This window comes from Amphiura filiformis, chromosome 12, assembly GCF_039555335.1.
Source record: "Amphiura filiformis chromosome 12, Afil_fr2py, whole genome shotgun sequence".
Classification (NCBI taxonomy): Eukaryota; Metazoa; Echinodermata; class Ophiuroidea; order Amphilepidida; family Amphiuridae; genus Amphiura; species Amphiura filiformis.
In genome coordinates this window covers 28,926,065-28,947,113 of record NC_092639.1, presented here as the reverse complement: position 1 = coordinate 28,947,113, position 21,049 = coordinate 28,926,065, and the positions used below count along the sequence as shown (strand labels likewise).

The 21,049-nt window shown below is 35.4% G+C and overlaps 1 protein-coding gene across 1 annotated transcript in view; it reads left to right on the top strand.

The window, feature by feature from the left end:
* Positions 1-21,049, top strand: part of LOC140166021 (uncharacterized) — a 120,779-nt gene that overhangs the window by 37,687 nt on the left and 62,043 nt on the right. The window contains exons 4-8 of the mRNA XM_072189394.1: positions 5,989-6,184; positions 7,473-7,565; positions 17,613-17,984; positions 19,433-19,558; positions 20,943-21,047. Of these exons, the coding sequence (XP_072045495.1) occupies positions 5,989-6,184; positions 7,473-7,565; positions 17,613-17,984; positions 19,433-19,558; positions 20,943-21,047 (892 nt within the window). The remainder of the gene's footprint in view (positions 1-5,988; positions 6,185-7,472; positions 7,566-17,612; positions 17,985-19,432; positions 19,559-20,942; positions 21,048-21,049) is intronic.

The window sequence follows — 21,049 nt, the reverse complement described above, 5'->3', positions numbered from 1 at the left end:
CGTTTTGCTAATAAGTCCAGGTTTTGGGTGCTGATTCCTTATATGCATGCTATATATTTGTGTTACATACTTATTGCAAATAAATCATATATGTCTGTTGAACGTCTGACAAAGACGCAAATCATTGCTTCCAATTTCATTATTTTGTCTGGGGTTAATAACGTTTTCAATCCCATCAATTGAAAACCAATTTAACCCCTGCAGAATAAATGCTGTGGTCCGCCCGCTGGTAAGGCCTATTGTGTGAATTTGTGTACTGTTGCCAAGTCACGTGGTACACAGGCAATGTTTTGCATTCGATCATTTCTTGTTTGGTCATTATTTTGTCAGATTCAACAAGATTAGGTTGGGTTTAAAAAATTTTCTTTCCCACCCACCACTCCCTTTGCAATTTTTCATATTGAGAGTATGGTAGTGGTGGTGCGGAAAAATTTATAAAGAAAATTTTAAGTTTCTATGTTAAAGTTAAAAAGCAATTCTAACGTAATTGATAGAGCAAAGATTGGGTCACGATATTCGTGATTTGATGATTGGTTTGGTGCAGTCGTCTAATTCCTTTTGTGAGCGGTAAATTGCTCAAATCATGAAACTCTTGATAGGTGCCTTCCTTTGCTATATCAATCAAGAACTTCCCTGCGGATAGTTGAACTTCATCGTGTAAAATGTACATCTCAAGTGAATCTCTCTCCTTGGGCTAATAAGCATATAGTTAAATGTTATCTCATATGTTATAGCTTTTCAAACAAAAATTTAAAAGAAAAGGACGAGATAGCTGTAGTTGATTAAAAATACACACATGTCTAACCATGTCATTTGAAGTGAGCAATGCTAAAGCATTAGCATCAATTTAAACAAATTTAAAATCCGCTGGCAGAGATTTTCTAATTTGAAACATATATCTATTTAAGTATGGATAAGAAATGCACACAAATTAAAGTATGTAGACATTTTAGTATGGATCAAGTATCCAATTTAACCTGTCAGGGATTTCTATATATATGAATGTACGATTCCTGGAAACCATCTTACAGGAATATATATTATATATTTTGCATGCACAAATATTGTTAAAGGTTTCAGCCCATATCATTTTATATTACTGGCTGTGCTCTTTGTTTGGATATTTATAATCTCCCCCTTTTGTAGTTCACTGGGGATGTGATTTCAGATAGGTCATCTGTGGTGCTATATTAAATATTCCTTATTTTATATTTATATTTTATATTAACAAGATATTATTCAGCTCCCTCTGTAGGGGTCACGAGGGTGGTGACTTAAGATAGGTTTCATCTAGGTCCTCTAAAATATTCTTGTTTATTTTAAGATATTTATAAGCCCTTACTGTGTAGGTCACTGGGGTGGTGACTTTTGATAGGTCATCAGGGTCCTTTGTAAATCTAAATATCGTTTTGCTAATAAGTCCAGGTTTTGGGTGCTGATTCCTTATATGCATGCTATATATTTGTGTTACATACTTATTGCAAATAAATCATATATGTCTGTTGAACGTCTGACAAAGACGCAAATCATTGCTTCCAATTTCATTATTTTGTCTGGGGTTAATTTGTATTATATCGCGAATTTCAAAAAATCTAAATTATTTGATATGAGAAGAACATTCCTCATATTCAGAATGCAATTTGATATGCCTGATGTGCTCCCATCCCTTAAAAATGTCATTTTTAGTCCCTTATTTGGCCAATAATTAAAAACTAAGTCCAATTCAAAATATGAAAATAAAAAACCCTTCCAGGAATAGAGTGCCTATTAAGATTCCTTGGTTAATTTCCTTTCCATTTACATTATCTGGCATGAATAATTTTTTTTGATTGGTTTTAATTAATTGACATGAGATTAGGAATTAATGTTTTCTGCTGTTTCAGTGTACATGTTCTCATCGTTGATGGTTTGGTGGACTGTCATGTAACATGGATGTAAGCGTGATCCTAAAAATGCCTTTCACATTGACCAAAACTAATTACAAGACCCCTTCTACATTGAGGCTGGCTTTCCCTTTTAAAGGAAATTTTATTGAGACTGTGCCTTTAATAAAGAGTATAGTACAGAATCTGTGAAGATGTGGTCATAGGATTATGCACCAAATTCTGTGTTCATAAATAATTGTTAAATTGTTGTTCCTTTGAAATTTGACAGTAACTGCCCATAATACTGAAGGATTTCAATTTGTATCAACATTAATGCTGCATGTATATGATGTTTGTCGCCAAATATATCAGTCAAATCCTGAATAGACATGTTTTCCTGAAAACAAATAATCTTAGTTATTACTTTCTCAATGTTACATAATCATTTCAATATTTAATGTGCAACTGATTATCTAAAATGTTGTTAGCCTATGTAAGCCATGAACTGCCTGATATTACAGGGCCTTTTGCAACAACCTGGGGGGATGTGCTGCAACATGGGTAGCATTTTCTGCTTTTAATGTCCCCTCTTTCTAGGCCAATTTTTGGTATGTGGATGGGTATTTTTTTTCTTCAAAATTTTATATTTTTTTTTCCAGAAATAGCCCAATTTCACCTCACTGTAGCCAATTTTTTTGAAATTTCCCCAAAATTGGGGGGGGGGAGTTGTAAAAACTAAAACAATTTGTGTTAAATTTGGCTGAAAATATTGACTTTTGGTATATCGATGGTCCAAATTTGTTGAAAAATTGGTATTGATTGGTCCAATTTATCGATATTGAGTGGCCAATACATTGATTTTTAAAAATCCTAAAATAGACGGTCCCTGTATTAGGCCCTTTACAATTAATTCTTAGTTTCCTGTTTCTCGTGCGCGTCCAAAGTAGAGAATTGCAAAATATTTTATTATTTTATTTTTATTTTGGATTTTCTCTTTTAAAATAACTTTTAATGACTTCCATTTGCTACTTTCTGACTTTGCTTATATCAACTATAATGATGAATAAACAAAAAACATAACTGTACCATTACTTATGTATAAAATCAAACATAGTTGTAAAATAATTAAATGCATGTTCCTAGTCAAAACAGGTTGATGTAGGATGCGACTACTTGTTTTAAAATAAAGAAAATAATAGATAATTAATAATTAATAATTAAAAGTCACCTCATCCCTTGTTTTTAACCATGAAACAGGAAACTAAGCATCAATTGTGAAGGTCTTTATGGCAATATAGACTCTCTCATCCCCATAAAAGTTTGTTGAATATCCTCAAGTGAAAGTGAAAGAAACTTTTATTAGCTCAACTAATAGACCAATAGGGCTAGTCTGAAAAACAGCAAATGTCAGGCAGTGGTCAGTGTTTTATGTCTTACGGCAAGGGTTAACAGCAGGACCCTACTTACATTTCCAGGATCTGTGGTAATATTTACTCCAGGTTTTGAGGGATATAAATAAACTACATACTAAATAGTAGGTTTCAGTCAAATCACAGACCCTATGGTCAAATGCAGGTAATAATTTCCATGGATTGTGCCTGTTTTCAGTCAAAAGTTAACCAACAACATTTGAACTGCAGGTGATGCTGAGAAAGTTGGAAGGAATGTTCATTGTACTTCTGTATGAAAAAGTTAATGGGAATGAACCATGATAAACAAATTAAGGTTTTACAACACAGAGGACACACCTGCAATAGCTGCCCTTTAAATAATCTTCCCGTATAGGAACTCGACAACGATCCATAATAGGAGAGGGTTACGGCTCCCACTACCCCCACCCCCCTTTGTTGCTTTGCGTGCTATAGCTATAGACTTCAACATGAAAAGCCCAAGTTTTGAGATTTTTGGCCACCACACATATGTGGGGCTTATGTTATCGCCCAGATGGTTGGTGGCTGTTAGTCCATCCGGGCAGAAGCAAAACCATTAATCCACTCTGCAGCTACAACGCAATAGCCGTGTTCAGACGTAGGGTATTTAACTCGAGTAAAGGGGTATTTACCTCGAGTAAAGTGCCCAGTCGGGGTAAGCTCGTGATAAAGGTCGAGTATGTGCCCGTCTGGACAGGAGTCGGGGCAGCTTATCCCGACCTTAACCCGACTAATTTACCTCTGAAAAAAGTCAGAGGTAAATCCTTAACCCGACCGGAGCAGTCGAGGTAGATGCATGTGTGGATTGCACTAGAGGTAACAGTCGAGGTAAACATGACCTTACTACAAATTAACCATCGGCGTTCAATCAGTTCTTGCTCTAAAACTACTAGATGAAGCAAGGCATAAAATGCGTTTTTTTCTTCGCTGATATGAGTGTAGGAGAGTAAACCCAGCAAACACAAAAATGTTCTTAAAACTTTTTAATAGCAAAAAGATCATGAATACGTTTTTAAAACGTTATATTTGGGCAAACAATTTTGACAAAATATTTTGTCAACTGTTAAATAAAATTCTTTTAGAATGTTTTGCCTCACGTTTTCAAAAGAGCTTCAATTTTACATCCATTTTCCGTTGCGATTTTTACTCAAATGAAATTGGGTTACAATCGGACTGCATATTTACTTTTAGAACCTGCACGCAACTTCCAGAAATTATCCCTGGGTACAAAATGGTCGTGGTAAATTCACGTCAGCGTTCGTGTTAAAAGATCGGGTAAGCTACGTATGGACAATCAGTCGAGTTAACGAAAATATTTGTGGTATCTTATCACGGGTTGTAAAAAATTTAACTCGAGTAATAATTCAGGTCTGAACGTGCCTAATAACCGATCAACTTCATTATTATGTTTTCAGGGTTATTAGGAGTTAAGAAAGCCTAATAATGATAATATTGGATGGCTTGTTTCGCATGATACCATAACATATCGGATTCGTCATACAAATATCGAACTCGCCGTTGGCTCGTCCGATATTTTTATGACTCATCCGATATGTTATGGTATCATGCTCAGCCATCCAATATTATATCAAACTTGGTATTGTGATAGGATATGGTAGCCTTTTTTATTCAAATCATGGGGATGTCAAAAAAGCAACTTGTACAATTCTGATGTTTTTGAATTTTTTAAAACAATTGTGAAACTTGTCGACACCCACATGGAGAGGGTTAAGATTTTACTAAGTGCTAAACATGCCAAATCTAGCAATATAATATTTGGCAGCTTTGGCAGATCTGGGACCTTCTTCCTCTGAAAGCTTCTGAACACTTGAAATGGATTTGGATTTCTGTTTTGTACTCTTTTCTTATAAGATTTTAACTGGTTTTATGCAGTTACAAAATATTTGAGCAATTTATATCAAATTATGAGGTAATCCCTCTGAAAGATAAATGATAAATGTACCCAAATGAAGAAATGTTATATTTCTATTTAGTGAAAACAAAAATTTTGACCCCACTGACCCACTTTTTTAAAAGTAGGCCTACCATTAAAATACCATTATAATTGTCGCTATCATCACTCTCATCATCATTGTCGTCATCATCACCATTGTCTATCATCATCACCATTGTCATATGCATTATCATACTTCATCTACCTTCTTCCTCCTCATATATAATTGTCACCATCATCATCATCATCACTATCATCATAAATATGGTGATGATCATCATTACTATCTTCATCATTGTCATCATTATCATCTTCATCATCTTCATCATATACAATTGTCATTATCATCATCATTGTAATCTTCATCTTCATCATCATCATCATTATCATCTTCATAATATGTAAATTTGTCATCATCATCATTGTTATCATCATCATCATCATTGTCATCATCATCATCATCATCATAATGTAAATAAATGTCCAGTACACTATGGTATTCAAGATCATACAGTATCAGGGATGGAAAAAATGCAATATTTCCCAGGAACATCATCAAAATTTCCCTCCAAGTTTGCAAAATTTCCCTCCAATATTGAAAATGTTCCCATTATTTCTAATGTATTTCTTTGTTTAGAAGACAAAAATTTCCCTCCAAATAGCAACATTTCCTGGCCAGGTTCCCCCATTTTTTCAGGCATGTACAGTATATTAACTAATGCTTTCTTTTTCTTCACAGTTTTTATTCCATAGATCCTTTTGGAGGAGATGGAAATTGGCATAAAATTGGTATTAGCTTTCAAAGAAATAAAATTGTAGCATATCTTGACTGCCAGTTGGTCAACGAATTAGAATTAAAAAGCAAAATTAAAATCAGAACAGATGGAACTATATTAATGGGAGGTAGTTTTCCTGATACAGACACTCCATTTCAAGTAAGTATAATAAAGTATCATAATCATATAAGGTGGGATTTGAGGCATTTATAGTGCATTGCATATATGCATAATTAATTAGCATTTATGCAAATTAGCTTGTTATAAATAATGCACATGAAAATTAGAGAGAGGTTAGAGTAACATGTTGGAAACATTGTCAAGGCAAAATTCTGCAAAATAAAAGTACCCTGAACATTTATAATGCATTGATCTTGAGCAAAATTATATAAATGAACCTTTTCAGTCATTTTAGCTCATCAACTTTAATGATTTTTGATAACAACAATAAGATACAAAGAAAATATAAATTGTAGTTGATGTTTAAAGGACATTCAGAGATTTTCCATAATTTTTATTGAGACTTAATGCACAGGGTGTGAACCATCATATCTCACAAGTATTATTGTAAGGAAAATCCAAATACACATTTGAAAAGGAGGAAACTTGTACAATTAATATGATACCAAACTTCACATGTAGTTTTCTTGGATCTTAATCAGGAAATGTAAAAAAATCATTGATATGATAGATTTATTAGGCCCTTCACAATTGATTTTGAGTTTACTGTTTCCTCCCACATCCAAATTGAGAATTGCAAAATATTTAATTATTTGATTTTTTTTCACATTTTCTCTGTTAAATAACATTTTAATTACATTAATTTGCTACTTTTTTACTCTGATCATATTACTTCTGATCAACAATCGACCACAATTCGCTGTCTTAGTGCATGTTGGTAATCTTGGTATTGGTTACTAGATCAAGCCTGGGCTCATACACCTGTTCCGAATTTTTATATGCCATAGGTTTGTATTGTGATCATTTTGATCAGTGGTTCGTTATAAAGAAAGCGTGAGCCAGTTGACCTAGCAACGGTCATATATTCTAACATGCACTACGACAGCGAATTGCAATATAATTAAATCCACCATGCCAAAATGCAATGTTTTTTCAAAATAAAGAAAATAATAAGTAATTGCTAATAAGTTACTATGTGCCTTTTTAAAATCTATGTTTAAAAACAGTAAATAAAGAATCAATTGTGAAGGGACTTATCTTAGATTTTAGAATTTAAGTTATGTAACAAGCATAGATGTGCTAAAACATATTCTGCAGTTGCCAAGTGATGAAAACCCAGGATGACACCGAAACCCGGGGTGCCGAAAGTGACCAAATCACACACATAGGTCACTGTGATTAGGCAATGTTTAGGTAATGTTATGTAGGCAATGTTTCTACATACACTTATACTTTGTGTTTTAATAATTTTGTATGATTTTTGCAGGGTAGTATAGAAAATGCAGTACTGACAGATTCAGATGCAAATGCTGACAATTGTTTAGAATATTTTCCATGTAGCAGACCTCACGGAATAACAGTAAGTACACAAAGTATTATAACAGTAGTTGTGTTCACATTGTCGGCGTACGCCTGGCGGAAATTGGTCGGCGCAAGTGGCTAGTAGTAGAGGTTGGCGCTACCACTTGGAGTAATAGCAGTGTGAACAATGGTCAGCGTAAGTCCGCCAGGCCTGCGTCCGATGATTTACTCCAGACAATAGCGAGAAAGGTGTAATTTGACAATGAATGTTGTGATATTTGAAAATGTGTTTTCACCAATCCTTTAGTGTTTACATTATATGAAAGCTGCATCTTGAGCTATCATTTGAAAAAAGACAGAGCTCGTTTGATAAAATAGTTTTGAAGAAACTTGAATGTTAAAATGGCTATGGGTCCAATTTTGCAATATTTGTTTTTTGCACTTGCTGCATGCGTCCGCTCCATCCCTGGATCAAATTTTCTTTTGAGCGATTGCTGCATGCCTCCATCCCTGGATCATTTTTTCTATTTTAATAAAAAATTCCTGAATATTTTTGTAACAAGTGATATATAAATCGTATAGGAAATAGTTCAAGGATTTTAAAAATGGCATTCAAATTTAGATCTGTTAGTTTGGGCAAGTTATTGGTCAAAATAGAGAGAATATATATTTTTTGATATTTTCCTTATAGGCCCTAACTCAAGAATCGTAAAACATGCCAAAATTCTCTATCCTGTAAAGATATATTTTATACATGTCTCATTTTTACCAAAATGGTTTGTTTTTGAGAAAAATTGAGTCACAGACAGGCTCATTATGCAGGGGGGGGGGTGCGGTTGCACCACCACCCCCCAAATGTGCAAAAGTATACAAAAAGTCCCAAAATATGACAATTTTGCGAGCATAGCAAGCAAAAAAATCAGGGTTTTACACTTTTTGGACCAAAAAGTCCAAATTTTGAGGAAAAGTCCACTTTTACAAAATTGCCCCCCTTGGAAAAAAGGTCCACTTTTTCAAAATCAGCACCCCCCCAAAAAAAAAATCCTGGGTAAGGTCCTGGTCACAAACGTATGCACATAAGACTTCAGAAACTCCCCTTTGCATGATACATTGTGTGCGCGCAATTAACCAGTATGGTGCAACTTGAAGTCAACAGAAATTGAATTTTTTTTCCTGCAACCATATTTACATTCAAGATCATATCTTCAAAATCATTATATCAAAATCAAAAATGAGCTCTTTTTTTTGTGTGCAAATGATAGCTAAAAAGATGTGGCATCTTAGAAATATAGAATATCACAACATTCGTTGGAACATGCTTTTTATGGGACACCCTTGATAAAAGCACATTGAACTGCATGTTACCTAGATCTAAAACACTACAGCTAGAGGGTCTTCGCTCTTTTATGCATGAGTATGTGAACGAAATGGTTTCACCATACACAAGACACCCAGCAATTTCTTTTAAAGTGAAATACACCACTAGAGTTCCAAATTCAAGGTTGTAAAGTCAATTTGGGTTCAATAGTTACAGTTAATAAAAAGGTCTATAGGGATTATGCCCTGTGTTTACATTTGTGAACTTGCAACAGGTTTTCCAGAATGACAGATCAAGAGAGCAAAAAAGTTCATGTAGTTTGCCAGCTGATAGAGGTGAGAAGGTTCAAATATGTGCACAGGAAAGAAAATTTTCAATGGGGGAAAGCCTCTAAACCTGAGAAGTGGTATGACTTGTTGTTGGCTGAGTGGAAGATATATGATGAAAACAGTAGATGAAAAACATAGAATGGAAGTTAATATCAGGATGTATTTTAATTGTTTGTTTGTTTTTGTAGCCACATGATTGTAAGATAATGTTTTCCTTAATTCACCCATTGCATGGTTCTACCGTGTGCAAGGAGAGCCTCAAACTGGCAACAGACATGAAAGGAAATGTATTAACTTCACATAATGTTAGGGAGGGCCTAGACTGATTCAATTCCCATTCATGTATGATGCCAGATCGAAGCTTGTCTCCTTGCATATGGGGAACAGTGCAATGGGGTAATAATATGGAGAAGAAAGTAAAGTGTATAGGTATGGTAGTATTTATGCCTGTGTTTTCACTTTCTTTGATAATTGCTACCTTTTTCCAATAAATATAATTGGCAGATGTACAACTAGGTTTTATATCAGTTTCATATTCAACATAGGCTATCCCAGCTTCAGCTGCAGGGACTTTACCCTCCTGAATTTATAGAGGGGCTATAATCTGCAGAACCTTACTAGATGCCGGACTAGTACTGCCCCTCCCCTAATCCATAAACATATGCATCCATGATGAAGGGGGATTTTCAGCCCCCCCCCCCCTACCTGTGTGCGATTGGCTCATGCTCCAAGGTTTTGAATATAGTCTGCCCATTTTTACACATTTTGGATTCAGCCCTGCCTGGCAGCCCTGAAAGGTTTCTAGGCACATCTCTGTGTAAATGAAGATGTTCTTTCAATATGGTCAGGTGATTTATCGTTTTGTACAGTGTGCAGCCTTTCACACATAATGATCAAGTGATAAAACAGACTTGTTTCAATGACCTTTCTGTTTTGTCATGTCATGTCACAAATTCAGAAGATACAAGAGATATGCCTACAATTTTCCAAGAAATCAAATGAATTATGTATGCCTACTTATACTGGGCAGAGAATATACAGATACTTTCATAGCACGCTGCTGGAAGTACAGCTATATTGTCATCTGATTAAGGGACGCTTTCAGCGAAGTTTGTTTTTTGCCATGTTTTTTTTTTTTTAATTTCATGCATTTATACACAGTTAAAGTCTTATTCATATTTCATTTGACAGCTTAACCATCGCGTATATGCGCGCGACGTCAAGCGTGTGCATTGGACCTTGTGCAAATAATACACGCTGGAAGGCTAGCAGTACGCTTAATTTGTAAAAGGGAATCTGAATAAGACTTTTAGGTGGGGGCAGTTTTTCTTTTTTATTTAGTGTTGGTGGGGAAAGTTTTTTTTTTTGCTCATGTAGCGGGTGAAGTTTTTTTTTTGTGAAAAACTTCCTACCCCCACCCTGAGAATCTAATGGTGCATCCCTAATGTGTAAATCCAGTGTCATAGCAAAGTTGTAAACTTTACAGGATTAATTAAAAATTATATCCTATGCTTCAACAGGTGCTGGCATGTTGATTTGACCACAGATACTTAAACATCTGTGATTTGACCTGATCGTAGGCCTATGACCTCATCAAAGTGATCTTTATTAATATGAGTCCGTACATAATGTAGGCCTACCTGAATATCACAAAATAACAAAATTGGTATCACTTGATTTATTATGTTCACCATAGACACTCAACATTCCCATATATGTTGAAGTTGTGTGACTACCTGATTGAAAGCCTCATTCCCCCCACTTAAATCCACAAAAAAAAATCAAAGATTTTGGGCATCTTATGAAAGCTCATATTTTTCATATAATGCCAGTAAAATCTTATGCCAGAAATGTTTCATTATGAACAAACACCTTTTACAAGTTCAACTCTATATAAAATCTATTAAAAATAATTTTCTTTCAATCAAAATTCTTTCTTTTCAAAGTAAATTCTGGTATATAGATTTATAACAGAGTTTAACTTGTAAAGAGTGATCTGCCAATTTTACAGTAACTGTTTGCAATGTATGTCTGTAAAAAAAAGAAGACTTGAATTGTAATGTGTGGAAATGTTAGGATCATCACATAAAACCATGGCTGTGAATATTTGAATGTCTAGGAAATGGTGTTAAACTACATTTGTTTGAATCTTGCGACTGTTGAAAGGTTCCAAATTGTGAATTTATACTTATTAAGAAAATTGAATTTGGACAAGTCTAGAATTTATTATAACACATTCAGAGTATTCATACCCCACAATTCATAACTGATTACGTAAATAAACTGCACCATATACATACATTTGATATGTTATGACTTATTTATTATCATCCCAACTTCAATTATTGATGTCTTCATAATTTGCATCTTTCCTTATGGTATGATCATTTAGTAACTGTAGCTTCAAGTGTATCATTTCACTGGTTTAGAATTCTTGTATTCTAGATCTTTCCCAAGTAGTGCATGAATCTTTTTGTATTTCACTGCTTTTGATCTTTGTTATTTTGTACATGGAAATTGGGAAAATGTTACTTTTTGTATTGATAAACTGTAGAATATCATCATTGCATGAAAACCATCATGTATGTTTTCATTTTGCATAAAGTGTGTACTAAAGCAGCTTTCATTACCTTTACATAAGTTTCCAGAATATTTTCATTGCATGAAAAATATCTATTATTATCCTTTTGATCAAGTATACATGTAGATGACAAGATCTTGAGCGATTACAGAATAGGGTGCAACTCTACTAGTCTTATTACAAGAATGCCCTACCCCAAACCTAAACCCTAACCCTAAACTCCGTAAACAAGGACTGGACTCAAGTCTAGCAAGTTGTACCCTATTGGGTAATTGTACCCAAGATCTAAATGACCTAAAGCAGCATTTTCCTTTCTCTACTTGCATGCAGGTTAGCAATTCATTGTCATCTTATCAGTTGATGTTTTGCTTTTTGAAGAATTATTATGGTACAGGTTGTCCCAAAACAAAGAGGCCCCTCATTGCGCCCTCTTTTTCTCCTATTTCAGAAAAGTTGATCAAGTATGTGTTGGTATGTAAAGAAGCCTTTACCCGTTAGCTTTAATAAACCGAAACAATTATTTCAATCGGCTCATAACTTTTGAAGATATGCCCTTTTAAAGAAATGTATCCGTTTTTCACTCTGTCCACGGAGGAGGTTTGGCTACTTCAAAGATTGAAAAGTGCATATAACATGCATGAATATAAAACATTCCTCGATGATAACTTTATAAAATAACAACTTTATTTTAGGGAATGGACTTTACCGTTGGGCTTATGAGTTATGGATTTTGTTAAGTGTCATTAATTTGGGCGAAATTGATGTGGGATGGGACTTCTTTTGCTATACTTGCAATTACTTATGTTTTTCTCTGTTATTTTATGCCTTTTTGTTTTATTATGTTTCTTACTTTCTTACTTTATTGTTTCTTGCTTTCTTTTTATTGACAACATAAGTCATTTCTCTTTTTGGAATAAAAGGTAGCCCTGAAAAGGGCTGTTTAGTTTGTCTTTGGTTCTTTTGAAGTGAGTTTAATGTGCTGCTCTGCCCTCTACCTGGTTGCCTCCACATTGCATCAATTGCGTTGCGTACCAACCTTGTGTGCCGGATACTTACGAATATAGCAGCAATACGTTTGCAAAGATCTTGGATTTTGCCACAAATGAAGAAATCAAGTGGTGTGAGGTCTGGTGATCTTGCAGGCCACTCCACAGCATGACCCATCCCAACCACTCTGTTTGATATCTGTGGACACGGGTACTTGTCTTTAAAAGGACATATCTTCAAAAGTTGTGAGCCGATTGAAATAATTGTTTTGGTTTATTAAAGCTAACAAATAAAGGTTTCTTTACATACCAAAATATGTTTGATCAACTTTTCAGAAATAGGCGAAAAAGAGGGCGCAATGAGGGGCCTCTTTTTTTTGGGACACCCTGTATTTAGACCAAATCGTTTCACTTTAAACATGTTCCTTGCTTTTTCATTCATCTTATAATTATTCATTTTTTCTTTTCAAGTTCATTATCTATTCTAATCATCCTTGCAAATTATGTATTTGTGCATCATTGATCACCATTGTCAGCATCATCATCATCATTTTCATCTAAGTTCCATATTTATGTATACAGTTTTTGATGGACAAATGCACATCACTGACACTCTTTAGCATCATTTTGTTTTCTGGCAAGAAAAGCAGTGCATGAAGATTCCCTGATGTTTGACATCTTATGTATGAATATGTACACCAGTTATCATTACAGTTATTCCAGTATCTGTCTTCTCTCTGGTATCAATCCAGTTATCCCGGTAGCTGTCTTCTCCCTGGTATCAATGACTCTTCATACATCTCAATTTTTGAATGTTATTATTTTGCATGACTATCTAGAGTACCACATCAATTTAAAGTCTGCACAAAAAGTAATGCAGCTGTTATAAATATGCCTATAGCTTCAGAACTTATAATTGTTTTCACAATATTTGAACATAGAAAGAAGAATGATTTATTTACACGCATTTTGATACCCCATTTTGTCAAATGTTGTTCAATATTAACAACACAGTAGTGCTTTTGAAGTAAAATACCCGAATTTAAAAGTTGCAGTTTTCAGCGATCAATGGTTATTACACAAACATTGTAACACATATAACCCTCCATAATCTTTGGGCTGACTTCAAATCAATACGAATAGCTTCAAAAAACTACTGTGTTAATATTGAACAAAATTGGACAAATAGGGTATCAAAATGCGTGTAAATAAATCATCTTTCTTTTTATGTTGACATATTATTGCGAAAACAATTGTTAGTCCTGAAGCTAGAAGCGTATTGATAACAGCTGTGTTACTTTTTGTGCAGACTTAAGTTATATGTGTGCATCATCAAAATCATTGTTGATGTCATTTTCATCTATGTTCCATACAGCCTTCTATCATTTGATGGTTAAATGCATATCACTTTCACACTCTTAGCATCATTTAGTTTTCAGTGTTGGCAAGACAGCAGTGCATGAAGATTGCCTGATTCCATTGACAATCCAGTTATTCCAGTATCCATCTTCTTTGTTGTCATCTGAAGTGTTATCCTCATACATCTCATACAATTTTTGCATGAATATTTAGAGTGCTACATCAAGTTAGCAAATTATGTAATTGCACATCATGATCAGCATTATTGACATCATCATCATCATCACCATTTTCATCTAGGTTCCATACAGGGTTTTTTAATGGATAGGCCTACATGTATATCACTTACATTTTTAGCATCATTTTGTTTTCTGGCAAGAAAAGCAGTGCATGAAGATTACCTGAAGTGACCGTTGTCATCTTATGTAATGTACACCATAATGTCATTCCAGTTGTTCCGGTATCCGTCTTCTCCCTGGTGTCAATCCAGTTATTCTGTTATCCATCTCCTCTGTTTTCATCTGAAGTATCATCCTCGTACATCTCTGTTTTGGGGTGTTACTAATTGTGCATCATCAAAACCATCGTCGATATCATTTTGCTCATCATTTTCATTTGGGTTCCGTACAGCTATGTGGTATCATCTCATCATTTATGAATATGTACATCTGTCTTCTCTGTTGTCATCATCTTACCACACCTCATACATCACAGTTTTTGACCGAGGTTTCATCTTGAAATACTGTCAGTCGCCACGGAGTTACTGATGAAAATCTATAAAATATGTTTTCTTTATTTCTTTCCCCACATTTATAGCCAATGCCTCCGACCACTCCAGGTTTTGATACAGTGACAAGTACAGCACATCTGTGGATTCCGTTAACACCATCAGCATCGCCGCAGGAACCAGTCAACACTTTCCTCACAACACCTGAGCCGACAGAACCCCCTCAAACCACATCATCAAAATATAAACATTATTATAACTTGTTCTCTGATAAAAGTTACTCCAGATCCAGGGTATATGATGCATGGTGGTGGAATTACCCATCTTCAGGTTCTGGTTCTGGTTCATTAGAAATTCCTGCTGCTACCCCACATACGCCAAATATACCTGGTGTTTCTATAGGTAATGCTGAGTACCCAGGCATTATACCAAGTGATCAACACCTTGGAGACACGGATGATGGTTCATCAGCAGAAGTATATCTTTCTTTGATATTTTTTCTAGCATGTTCTTTAGCTGATTCAGTTCTTTCCCTTTTTAGTATGCAGTTCGAGACTTAGGTCTAATAGTTATCTTATGTTTTGCTCATTTTCATTTGTGTCCTCTAGTAGAGTATTTGCTGATTACCTATTCAGTATCGAGTTACGTAATGTTACTATGTCAACGGGATCACGCGCTAGAGTAATGAACCACGATAGAAATGATCACCACATAAAGTATATGGCACTCGAAGGCATACCAAAGTAGCGTGATCCGTAACCAAGAGAATTACGTAACCACTTCGATGCTGAATTGTTGTAAATGTTGTTAATAATGTTTCCTTACTTTGATCCTTTACTCTTTGTTGAATGGCTGTTTGAAATACATGTAGTGTTATTGCAATCTCATTCAAAAAGTTTAGAGGGACAGGTGCTCATTTTGTATCTAATGTGACCTCAATTAGCCATTCATATGTCAGAAGCAATAATATTTTTAGATATTTATTGATGATAAATCATCATTAAATGATCCATTTAATGATGATAAATCATTATTAATTGGATCATTTGCAGAAAAGTACCAAATGTGGGGGGAAACATACTAACATATTTTGCAAAAAGGGGTTGTGAGGTTATACACTATGATGGGAATTCTCTCCTATGTGCAAAGATGTCAACCTTCCCTGATTCTCATAAAGGCTCTCCGAAGTTAATGAATTTAGTGTACATTCCTACAAACAAATTTGATAACCTCCCTGATTTAGGAAGGTTTTGTACCCATTAGGTTGAATGTAATTCCAAAAACCTCCACTTTCTGTGTAAAACCTGCCTGATTGTTGAATGTAAATGTTGTATGTGTCCTTTCATTTGCCCATCTTAACTTATATCTCAATTACATAAAATTACCCGTAATATTTAGCCTGACTGGATATGTAAGATGGGGTCACATCATTTGTGATGTTAATTTTGTTAAGTTAATTATAGCAAGGTTGTACATATTATAGCTTTTTAAACAAATTTTTAAAGATGGTAGTTACATTTTGTGATTCAGAGGTTATCTCAACCTATTTTCTTCAATATTGTTTTCTAAGGATGACTGACCTAAAATTATTGTAAAACATACTGAACTTTTCAATTGATTCTGATAATGTATTCCCAAGTTTCTTTTATGTGTAGGGGAGGGGGATGAAACACAAAGAAATTGTAAATGACTAAAAGACTAAAAGTTGCTCTAACAAAAAAATGCAAGGTTGGTCATGTATGCATTTTATGCAAGGTTTAAAATTGCATAAAAATATCAACCTGTTCAGAAAGAAGTGGGGAAATGAGATTACGGATCACTAAGTGCCTCTGTAAATGCCCGGCCCCCAATTCAACACACTGAAAATTGACAACCATGAGAATTACCAAATAGTGCGGAAAAGGGGTAATTTTTTTACCAGTAGTGAGGACCGCGAAATTGGGAAAATAGGGGTATTTAATTTGGACAGTCCGCAAAATTTGACCGTGAAATCAGCAAAATAGGGGGTATTTAATTTGCACTGTCCACGAAATTTGGATAATAGGGGTACTTGGGAAAATCCGGTAATTTTATGTCAATATATATTGTCACTGAAAAGGGGTGTTTGAAATTCTAGTCATTGAAAAGGGGTGTTGGAAATTCTAGTCATTAAAAACCACAAAAGAGGGGTTGTTTTTGGCCAAATTTTGTCCTCGATTTTGCATGAAAAAGGGGGGTAAATTTCATGAAAAATCATTGCAAAGGGGGTCTTTAAAAGATTTGGTAACTCTCATGGTTGCCAACTTTTGTGTTGAGTTGGGGGCCGGGTGTAAATGGTTAATATGTAGGTTGTAGGTGACGTACTATTATGAACAGAGTAGATGTGTACCTGAACATAGTTAGTGCTTGCCATGCAGTTGGGCAGGTAATCAATACACTTCCGTACCTACCTTGCACACTGGATTTACAATTCTGCAACTTTAATGCCATGTCAACCACACCAACCATGGACTAGAATAACTACCGGACTGATGTTAAAAGTAGACCTACATCCCTAGTTGTAGTATTTTTTTCTGTATAATGTCTAATGTTAGTGTGTCTATTTATAGTTGCTGACAGAAAGTTGTTAATGAATTGCAAAATACATAGAGGAAATTGTCAGTAGAAATAAATGTTTGTGCCTTTCTTGTTTTGTTAATTTAGCCGATGAAGACATTGCACCCGCATGACTTAGAAGAACTCCATTACAAGTATTGCTTATGTCTATATCCATTCATTTGCACATGATTTGTTCTTACTGTCCATTTACTTTTCATTAACCGACAGCCGCCACCTCCGCCAACAACAACAGCACCAACAACAACACCGCAAACAACATCTCCCATATGGATACCACTGGGAGCCACATCACCACCAGAACCATTCTTCACTACTACACCACAACCATTCCTCCCAACAACACAAGAACCATTCTTCACTACGACTGTTTTTCCAAGGATACCAACCACCACAGCAATGCCAACAACAACAGTGTTATATATACCGACAACAACGTTATTACCGACTCCAAGAAGACCAGTTACGGAAAAGAAAGTGTTCCCAACGTACCCACCTGTTGCAACAGACCCACCTGTACAAACACCTAAAGTTGCCATACATTTTACTTTACCACCTGGACCAGTACCACCTCTACCACCAGTAAGTATGTGCTTCAATAAATAAGCAGACTGGAACCAGGAGCATTTTTTTAAAAATATTGCTCCTGGTTCACTGGGATTTTACAAGAACCTGGAGCAATTTCTGAAAAAAGAGGGGTAATTTTCAAATAGTAAATCCTTTTCTGCATACCAGCACTACTGCATCAAGTGCAAAACTGGAACCAGGAGCAATTTTGTTAATAGAAAATTGCTCCTGGTTCATGTGAATTTTACAAGGACAGGAGCAATTGGTGGCTTTCAGAGGGCAAATTTTCTCCCAGCGCCTGCTTATTTCAAGGCTTGGCTTTAAGACACTATTCGCCATAGAAGTCATGATGTAACATGATTAATTACCCTAGCAATAGGTTAAAACAGATTTTGATTATATCGCACTGCACTAGTACACTCACGCGGTACCTCAGCATTGAAACGTGTCGAAGATCTAGAGCAGGGATAAAATCCTGGATCATAATTCTATAGAATATTCATATCATGCTGATCACTCACACTTGTAAGATTAGTATCTTTGAAAAAAGCAGCATTGTGTTCAATCTATGATAGCAGACATACAAAAGTGATGATTGCAACCTGCATGTAGTGCAGAGCGATATATTCAAAAATTGTTTTAACCTATATTTAATCCTGTTACATCATCACTTCTGCGGTGAATACTGTCACATCAAGCATGGTAGTGACGTAGGTGCGTAATTCACTGGTCACAATAGCGAATCACACATGCAGAGTGTAGTTACACACCTATAAGGGCGGTTTGTTAGTAAGTTTGCAGCAAACCTGCGCAAGAGTAACATCACTACCAAACTCAAGATGAAACAAATTGTACCTCTGATTTGCTAAATCAGATAATCTATAAAAAAAATATTCTTTTCATATTTGTAATTAGTGAATTAAAACCATCACCACGGATGGAAAGCATCCATGGAAGACTTTCAAAAATCAGTCCGTGTAAGCGATTTTCAAATGTTCTTGCTCAATTCCATTGGTCATGTTGGTTGAGATTGCAAATCACCATCTCTTAAACTGGTTCTTCGGCCTCTGAGAACTATTTTAAGCTGTATCACATATACTCAAAGGCACACAACGCTGGCGTGATTGTTAAAGGTTTATTCAGATTTCCTTTTACAAATTAAGCGTACTGCTAGCCGTCCAGCGCATATTATTTGCACAAGGTCCAATGCACACGCTTGACGTCGCGCACGTATACGTGATGGTTAAGCTGTCAAAGGAAATCTGAATAAAACTTTAGACACAGCACGATGGAAAAATTGGCCCTCATGAATATGCGAGAATTCACAGTATACAATGCACGGAGACTTAGACTGTTGATACATGGTCTAAAGATGATTAGATCATGTAATTCAGGATCCAATCAGGGGCATTGTAAGAAGTATAAAAAGGTTTAAGTAACCACAATGTTTAATTATTTCATAGAATTACCAGATGTTACTGGACCGTGGGTTTCCTGGTCTTCCACCTGGGTTTATTGAGAGAATGATGTACTATGATGACGAAGCAACTGTCTACTATTTATTGCAAGAATTTATTAAAGTGTACCCGGTAAGTAGAAGATACAAGAAATCATAATTTGTGGCAGGCATTCATAATTTCTGGGTATTGATGACAAAGTCACATAGCATTCAGCAGATTCATTGTAAAGACCTTAACAGTTGCAAAGAGTTTATAATCCAGTACCCCCCCCTCTTCCCTGACTCAACTTCAGTCAAGATAAGCTACGGTACAGATTCTGGAATATTTCAAAACTGATATTTTTATACACATAATGAAATATTTTCACTAAATGTAAAGTGTTTTTTTTTTTAGTGAAATGAATCCCTGATTTCATAAGATGCTAGATTCTTAAACAACTGCGATAATTCATGTAATTTTATTGGTTCCTGCCCATATTCTATCAGATAACAGAAAATGGATTGTGAGTACCTCATGTTGTTAAAATTCAGATTTTTATACCTTTGTCATTGTCATAGATGTGCTAACATAGCCTGCTATAATTGGTTTAGCGGAAAGCTGCTTATTAAAGACAAAATAAGGCATTTACATGAATCTGTAATATAATTTACATTATACTGACAGTACATAAATTAGCTACATGTATTTGAATGGGGCTTCAACTTTGTCTGTTTTCTTTGTTTTTAAATACCAAAATGACAATTTGAATGACTTATCCTTCACTTTTAAGCAATTTATAAATAATTTTGGGATCACTGAATGGGATTTTAAATACAAGGACACAGAACTATGTTTTAGTCTATACTTTGATACTGTCTTGCGTCTCTCAACATTGCATGTTTGTTGCATTCCACAGGTTGGCCAATTTTTTTTTTTTGCTGGGTGATGAGCCATGAAATGAATAGAAAATAACAAAAAATTGGGTTAACCCTAACAGTACCAGATACTACAAAATACTACTTGATATATGCACTGCGTGTGTGTGCACCCCAGGTGATGTGAGGACGCAATCACCCTAAGTGATATATAGGCAGGTTTTCGCTGGCCAGGCAAGTGGAAAACGTGTGGCTAATTATAAGTGTCGCCGGGCTAGTGCTTGGCATGTGAGGGTCTTGGGTTCGAATCCCACCCAGAGCAAACAACCTCTTTCTTTCTTTTCTTTCTTTATTCCTTCCTTCTTTCCCTTCCAGTCACCAAAAAGCCCTTAGGCCGTTAGGGTTAAAGAAAGCTACAATTGTAATGTTGTTTTGAGACACAGCCATGTATCTATTGTCTGATATAACACCGGAGATACTGTTCTTTTTATGTGAACAACTCGACTTATGCCTTGTGGCTTGTTTTTCCACTTACGGTATCTCCTGTGTTCTATCAGAAGGTAGGTACATGGCTGGGTCTCAAAACAACACTTTTATTCTCTAATTATTCACTTCGATTTACATCTTTGTGGTAATTTTTATTAAAATTTTGATTGCAGTCAATGGAAGGACCTACAGGTCCACCTGGTCTTCCAGGTCGACAAGGTCCACCTGGAATAGCTGGACCAAAGGGACAGAGAGGAAATCCTGGAGGCAGGGGTCTTGT